At 47.1% G+C, this 8,428-nt stretch overlaps 1 protein-coding gene across 1 annotated transcript in view; it reads right to left on the minus strand.

The window, feature by feature from the left end:
* NR1H3 (nuclear receptor subfamily 1 group H member 3) overlaps positions 1–6,651 on the minus strand; it is a 22,052-nt gene extending 15,401 nt beyond the window's left edge. The window contains 3 exon segments of the mRNA XM_025216673.1: positions 1–242; positions 4,536–4,773; positions 6,627–6,651. The exon segment at positions 1–242 is cut by the window's left edge and continues 18 nt beyond it. Of these exon segments, the coding sequence (XP_025072458.1) occupies positions 1–242; positions 4,536–4,650 (357 nt within the window). The 5' untranslated portion in view covers positions 4,651–4,773; positions 6,627–6,651.
* Between the last annotated feature and the right edge of the window lie 1,777 nt (positions 6,652–8,428).

The raw sequence follows: 8,428 nt of genomic DNA on the forward strand, positions 1-8,428 counted from the left end.
GCACTTCCGTAGACGGCACTCCTGGCACTTGCGGCGCATGTACATGTCCATCTCGCATTTGCCACCATTCTTGCAGATGTACTGGGCACCCTTGATGACACTGCGGCGGAAAAAGCCCTTACAGCCCTCGCAGCTCAGCACGTTGTAGTGAAAGCCAGAGGCCTTGTCCCCACACACACTGCACACTTCATTTCCCAGCATCTTGGGGGCTGGGCCTTTCTTTCGCTTCAGGGGTGGATTTTCTATAGAGGGGAAAAGATAAGAATAGAAAGTCTCAGAGAAACAATGAGCTGTAAAGCTGGTTTGAAAGAGGCCAGGACCTCTGGCTCCCTCAAGCAGCCATTCTCTCTGCACCCATAGCAACACAGATATGTCCTGTGCATCAAAACCTGCAAAACCCCGAGATCTCTCACCCTCCTTCTGGAGCACGGCCTCTTCCTTTACCCAGACCCATGATGGATGTCATCCCTCACCCTAACCAAAGTAACCCAACTCTACCTTTTTCACCCTGCATTTCTAAAACTTTCTGTGGATGATAATGAGGACACATAACCGCAGCCACTCTCAGTCCCAAGAGTTTTCCAATACAGAAGAGCTAAACTGTGTTCAGAGCAGAAACTTTTGTACTTTCCCCTTTCCACATGTCAGATACAGAGGGAGTGACCTTCAAGAGCATAGGAAAGGCATACTGAGAAGTTAAGCCCAAATCTAAAAACCAAATCCCAAATCTCGCAGCCAATCTGTTTCCCCAAAAATCTGACTCTTGTGCTCTCAATCTTCATTCCACCACAGGGAACAGCGACAGATGACACTATAAAGAAATATTTGCACACATTCTTCAGAACCACACAACCTGAGTGGGACAAAAGTCCTATACAGATAATAGGAAAATATGATTCAGGAGCACAGGTGGCAGAAGGCGGGGGGGCAGCCCTAACAGGACTTGGGTCCCGCAAATGCAGGGCAGCGGTAGGGCCGCAAGGCAGTCTGGCGGCAGGCTTCAGGCAGCTGCAGCAGGTCTGGGGAAGGAGTGGGTCTGGGCCTGGGGCAGGCGCTGTGCAGCCAGTGGGGTATGGGACTGAGCCACGACTCCTACTGCTACGTGCACCCCAGGAGGCAAGGGGGGCATGTGCCCCAGATCTGCACAGGGCAGGACAGGCTGCAGCTTGCTGTGGGCTGGGGCCAGTGCCAGAGTTGTCAGGGGGGAGGGAAGGCTGGGCAGGCTGGGCCAGGCTGCACTCAGGGTGGGTGGCAGCAGTACTGGGAGCAGAGTTACTGGGGGGGGGGCACAGCTGCTGCCACCCCAAAATTTGCCATAGCCCCTGCTCCCAGCACCACTGCCACATGCCCAGAGCACAGCGCAGCTGAGCTCCACCCTGCTGGGAAGAGCCCAACACCGCCCTGGCCCCAGTCCACAGCTGCAGCTTGCCCTGCCCCACACAGACCTGGGGGCACACCCCCCCCATGCCTCCTGGGGTGTGCATAGCAGTAAGAGCTGCAGCTCAGTCCCGCACCCCACCGGCTGCACAGTGCCTGCCCCAGGCCCAGACCCACTCCCACTCCCTCCCCACCCCTGCTGCAGCTGCCAGAAGTCTGCCGCCAGGCTGCCTTGCAACCCTACCGCTATCCCGCATTTTGGGGAGCTAAGCCCTGTTAGCACCCAATCCACCAGCCCCTGTGGCTTACCCCAGGGCTGCCAGCACTGTCTGCCTCACCCCAACAGGGGGAGCAGCTGAACGAGCTATGGCTTCTCCCAGGGCTGCCAGCTCAAGCCAGGGCTTGTCTGGCTGCTCCTCCAGCTGCTTCCGCCAGCACTGCCTGCCTGTATAGTCTATGGCCAAATAAGATTTAGTGCTGAATATCTTCAGATTCGGCCAAATCAGATCGAGACAGCGATTCAAATCACCATCCGTCTGAATTGCCAAATCTGAATCCGAAACGAATACTTTCCACTTCGCACAGGCGTACTACCCAGATGCCTCTTAGGCTGATGATTCCAATCTAACACCTGCCTTGTGGTGATATTTGGGTCCTTCCATGTGTGTCCCAGCTACTCCCATTTTTGGTCCTTTATTTCTAGTCCTATCAGCTTCTGTTTTGTCCTCTATTGTAGCATTTAGTGATTTCTTCTAGTTGCCAGAGGCTATAGATTTGTAAAAAGTAGCAGTTTATGAAGCCTTGAAGTTCAAGTAGCAGGGTCTCAATTAGCCTCCCAACCTCAGCACCATGCATGAAGGAAGCCTTTACACTGGTGCCAAGTACATGTGGAGTTTAATTTGCAGGCACAGATCCACTGGGTTATTTGCAGAGTTATGAAGACATGCCTGGCTTTTATTATCCTGGTTTTAATATCTTTGTTGTGTCCACCCATTTTGCTGGTGAAGCTGCTAAGACACCCGAGTGGCCAAACTTCGATGCCCAGCCCAGTAACTGTTATTCTTGTTTTTTGGAACATGTTGATTCTCCTGGTTTTAGTTGCTACTACATTGATTTTTGATCCCAATAACCATGCACAGGTCTGGGGTCACTCCCTTGGGCTCACGAATTTGAGGATCAGGTACAAGAGACAAAATGTAACATCAGGGTCCTCCAATCTGTTTAGGAGTCCACTGCATTCCATTAAAATATTCCACTTTTTTTTTTTTTTTTTTAATTACCCACTGTTACCAGTAGGAAGATTATGGGTGACAAACATATCCCTGACTGATGTGCGTAGTTACCTCAAATAGTTCAGTCAGTTTGCTATTATGTAATACTTCACATACATTTTCATAGCAACTCTGGATGATGCTCACAAATTTCTGAAGGGATCCTACTTCAGAAATCCTTTCATCAGACTATTCCATCTAGTTTATCAGTACTTTTTAGAAGGCCATGAAATTCACATAGAGTGGGGACTGCTATTCAGCTGACCCGTGACATGGGGTTATTTCATTCACACATGATTTCTCATCTGAATGTTGCCTGTTCATGTCATTGCCTCAATACTTCTGCTTTCTTTAATCTGTCCAGGGCAGGGGTGCTCAACCTCTGGCCCATGGGCCAGATCCAGCCCATAGCATTGTGTCGTCCAGCCTGTGGGACTCCCCATGAGTCCAGAAATTTGATGATGGGAGCACAATGACACCACTCCCCCAGGAGCCACAGGAGCTCTAGGCCCTGCACACTGTATCTGGTGCCTGATCCCAGCATACAGGGCTGGGTGGGAACAGTGATGTAACCCAGGGCCCAATCTCATTTTGGTGGGGCTATGAGGAGGCAGCACTGAGTTCCTGGGACCCAATCCCAGGATGTGGAGGGGAGAGGCAGGAGGCAGCATTAGTGGCCCCCACAACCCAATCCTGGCACAGGTGTCAACAGACCTCTGACCCCATCCCAGCAAACAGGGGACAGGATTGGGTCCTCAAGACCCACTCCTGGTACATGGGGTAGGGAAGGGGCAGTGCCAAGCCTCAGGGCTTGATCCAGCCCACAGACATGCTCTGCACCATTCATCCAGCCCATGAGGCCCAATAGTTGAGTACCACTGATCTAGGATATTATGTAAACACTTGACTTGTGATGGAAAGCCTTTCAATGTCTTCAAAGTCCTTGTATTGACTGAGATTCTCTTTCTTTGGCAGCTTCGCTACATAAATAGTTTTTTTTCACTCCGATTTTAACATAACTGCCTTCTATACTTCCATTTCACTGACTGATACTAGTTCAGCTTACATATAAATCCTCTCTGACTACTGAGTTGAGTTGGACATTTACTAATTGATTACAGTTTTGCTTCCATAAATGTAGTTACTCCGATGTCTTAATTATTAAACTGGCTTTATAGTCCTGGATTGCTTGATTGCTTCTTTTTGATAACTGTCTGGTATGCTATACCATGTCTTCATATCTCTCCGCAAGGTGGCATTCTGTACAACAGCTGCCATTTTGTCTATACAATCTAGTTTGCCCTCCCTGACATCTTTCTAGCCTTTATTCTTTCTGGTATACCCCTCCTGAAGTCATTGTTTCTGTATTCTTGTCTGATATAATTTCAGTTTGATTTCGTGACCTAGTGCTATTTTTTTGCTGTGCATCTTCAGACACACATTCTTTTTTAAGTTTGATCTGTCTGGATTGCAATGTTTCTTTGTAGGTTTTAGTGGAAGTTTCTTTCACCCCATTTCTATTTGCCTTCTAATGTCCCATTTGCAGATGCTTGATACTGGCTTGCTAATGTAATACTAAACTGTTGTGTAGCTGCTACCTGTTGTAGTTTGGCAATGTGATATAACATAGGCACCTTTTTATTCTATTTTCTTTAATAGTAGAAGACAGGAGCGGGTCCCTTTTATACTCTCTGGCCCCAACCATAAGGGGACAATATTAAGCTCAGGTATACACAATACATTACATTTAAAGACCTCCTGGAGAACTCTCACCAACTGCCTCTCCTCTCCTATTCCCTATCACCAGCAGCCCCGAGTGTTATAAATCTGTTTACAATTCCTTGAGCACCTTTGCGCTGTGTGTATGTAACAGACTGTCAATCTTACCTGTATGCTCTGATGGGTTCTCTGAACTAGAGAAAAGTGAAAACCCCTCCTCCATCTCAAATACACTTGCCACCCTCTTCCCATGATCCTGTGTGGCGAGCTGCGTGGGACCCATGTAGGTTGCGCAGAAGGGCTTGCTATTATCTCATCTCCTGCAGCATTGTAACTGCTGAGCAAGGGGCTGCAGATGTGTTCAAGGTTGTAAGGCTTGTTTTGCTCCTTAACTGACAGGAAGTGCCTGTGGAGAATGAAAGAAACATAAAAAGGAGAAAATTCAACCAGTGAAGCTACTGAATCTCAAAGCCCTTTTGGGTATAGATGTGTTACAAGCCAGCTGCACTTCAAAGCCCTGCTTAATCATTCAGGCAGAGAAAAGCTTAATCTTAACTGAATATAAGGAAAAGTAAGACCAGGAAACCCTTGAGACTAAACCCTCTGCTTAGCTCCAGATCATGTACTGCAGCAGGACAGACTTTCACTTACCACAGATGCTGCCATGAGATCTCGGTCCTAGCCTCTCCGCATGCGAGAGTAAAATTCCAGCCCCCATACTCTTTGGCCTCTGCTGAAACCACTGGGGGGAAGCTGCTAATCAGCTGTACTGGATTTTGACATGCCTAGAAGAGTTCCCAGAACATGATAAAGAATGTGTGTTCTTCAGTTATGTGACAGGTTACCTTATGTTACAATTATATTACTTTCTCCTAGTACTGTCAGTAACCCTATACTGCTCTCAACCTAAGTGCCCCCTCTCCCCTCCAAGCTATATAGTAGGAAACTAAACTCTTGTACTGTATCTATGGAAAGTGACTATGCCATCTTCAGAAAAATGCACTGATCACCAAAAGGTGCCTTCCAAATACCACCCTTCTCAGACACTTCAAGAATGCACCAAAATCCAAAACTGCAATGTATCTTTTTTAATCTCCATTTAATGAGCTGACCATCAGTCTACAGCCACACTGAAAAGGAGCTAATCACATTTCTCAAATGACTCATCTATACCAGGGGTTCCCAACCCCTGAGCCACAGCCTGGTACCAGGCCATGAAGGGTTGACTGCCATGGACCAGAAGTGACCACAGACCGGCAAACTGCAGACTGGAAGCAACTGGCATACTGCGGACCAACAGCCAGCCCTTTTACTGATAATAATTTACTGCCTGCCCACAGTATGCCAGTCCCTGCTGCTCTGCAGTTTGCCTATCCATGGTTGCTTCTGGTCCGCGGTTTGCCAGTCCTCAGCATAAAAAGGTCGGGAATCCGTGACCTATACAAAAAGCTGCACAAGTTTAAGTACATGAATTTCTAATGAGTCAAGTTAAACCAGTGCAAACCCCCAACACGGATATTGCTAAACTAGTTCAACTTCATCTCACAGAATCATGACCCCCAAAGGTCACCTGGTCTAATCCTCTGCATGAATTCAATGGTTTACTAATAGAAGCTAAAGGGTTCAAGTAATTTAACGTGCACCTACATTAAGGATCTGTGCTACTTCAGCTAGATTAAAAGAAAAAAAAAATCTAGTGGAACTAGCACAACTTTTGTAGGATAGCCAAAGATGAAGCAATTTTCCTAGAAACCATAACCTCATGCTATGAAAACTAGAGCCATCAAACATACATTGAGATGAAATGTTGAATCTGCTGGACTCCTGTCTGGTTCCCTTATGTTCTGCCAAATGATGAATGCAAGATGTGTTGCACCCACAGGCCATATCAATTTGCATGACCTGCGGAAATAAGACTTTAGACTGAATATGGAGCCTGCAAGGAGTACAGAGCCCCTCCATCTTTGGCCACACATTCACTACATTGAGTCATCTAAGAAAAAGACAGTTCAAAAGAAATGCAATGGCAGCAGTAGGGAAATTCCTGAATTGTCAGAAAGAATGAAGTAACCATATATGCAGGATCACAAGCTAAAGTACTTGGGCTTGGGATTAAAGGAAGAAGGCTTCCAGAGCCCAAAGGCACAAAAGCGGACAGTTCAAACTTGTCTGCAAGCTACTCAGATATAAATGCTAGCAGAAGGCTTTGGTGGATATATCTGGGGATGGGAGCTGAAGATGAACGAATCCCACACTTACAATGTACTCTTGGCCCCATGTAGACTCAGTGGTACAGCTGCAAGCAGCGTCTCCAGGCATGTCTGGGCTTGAGATACAGAAGAGCGAGTACATTTTACCCTGAGGAGACAGTCTGCTGGGTACATCTCTACATAACAGAATTCATTCAAATATTAGTTATTTCAAAGAGTTACCCTACAGCTCAGAGTGACACCACATATATTACTAGAGGAAGGGACAGTTTTGCACTTGAGGAACTGAATGACAACACTTGGGCCCTGCTGCCTTCAATTCAATGACTAGGCAGTCTCAGCACAGCCATGAACTGCTATGTATGCCAGAACATAAGGAAGCGGGCCAGACACCCGGAGCCAAAGAGGAGGGCATGGGATATTTGCCTGGTGATATTTCCAAAGAGTTTGCAATAATGAATGAAACAGACCAAATCAGAGGGGAAGAATTAAACTTGCTGTCAGCTAAACATTCAATGCAAAGAAGATTGGGTTTGTTTTTTTTCTTAAGACATGAAGTTTCCTGATGATGCTCAATTAGTTTGCGGTCATCCACAGAAGGGGGGTAGGGGGAAAGGAATGGATCTGATATAGGGAGGGTGAACTCATCTGAGAGCAGAGATATTACAGACAAGCTTCACCCAGGGCACAGCATGTTTCTTTTCCCTTTGTAGATCCAGTAGCAGCCTCAGGCTGATGATGCCCCACTTAAATGCAAACAGTAGCACCTGTTTACTGGGTGGGGGAGACTGAATCAGCAGTTTCATCACAGAAGGCCTTCTGGGACAGCTACAGCAGCTATGGGCGGACAGCCCTGGCAGTGCGACAGCAGCAGGTGCCAGATAGATGGGAAGGCAGTGTGACTGGACAGACAGAGCTGATTTCCATTTGAAATGTTTTTAAATCATCTTTCCCAATGTCTCTTCCCTGAGGCTGTACTCAGGCTCAGCTTACAGGGATGCTAATAGAGCACAGACAAATCAGGAGCCTCATACCTCAGAACCAATCCAAATGTTTCCATTCCACTTGCTAACAACAGGACAGGCAACACGCCTTTCACCTCAGCACAGCCTGAGGCCAATCCTATCAGGAGCAGGATTTCTACTACCCTCTACAAGTCATGAGGAACTGCTGCAGGAAAACACCACAAAGATTTAAGCGCACATTTTCACAGAGCTAAAGATCACTCTTCCTTTTGTACGAGCCATCAGTTTGTTAGAAGTGCAAGTACCCAGAGTTGCAATGCAAACTCAACTACAGGTGTAAAAATACAATGCAAACTGTACCTGCAGAAGGGAACTGTACAAGCAGCTGTGCTGTCCCAACTCTGTCCCAAGCCCTGGTATGTTCTGGAAAGCAGAGCTGGCAAAATGACAAAAGATGGGGCAGTGCCTTGCTTCCAAACAGCTTCCAGAACAACAATGGAGCGAGGGCACACTCCAGTGGAGTATCACTAAGTTTGCCTTAGTGTATCTGTTTTCTCTTAGCCCTAATCACTTGCAACTGAAAGCACATACCAAACACTTACAAAATGAATTTGCAGCAGCTTCTGCCCCTGCCTCTTCTGGAGATGACCGAACTAGTCAGAGACCAAAGGTTCCAAGCTCAGAGCTCTGACTACAATCTGAAGCATAAGTGTTAGAAAACTACCCACAAAAATATCAGGATACAAGCCAAAGCATCCAGTCCTGTCTCCCAACCTTCCTGCCCTCTAGAAACATCCATCTCATCCTCCAGCCAAAACCCTCCCCAAACTCAGAGAATCTCGCCTCCATTCATTCTGGAAGTCTCTCATTTTATCTATGGGCAGGA

Source organism: Alligator sinensis, unplaced genomic scaffold (genome assembly GCF_000455745.1).
Source record: "Alligator sinensis unplaced genomic scaffold, ASM45574v1 scaffold686_1, whole genome shotgun sequence".
Lineage (NCBI taxonomy): Eukaryota > Metazoa > Chordata > Crocodylia > Alligatoridae > Alligator > Alligator sinensis.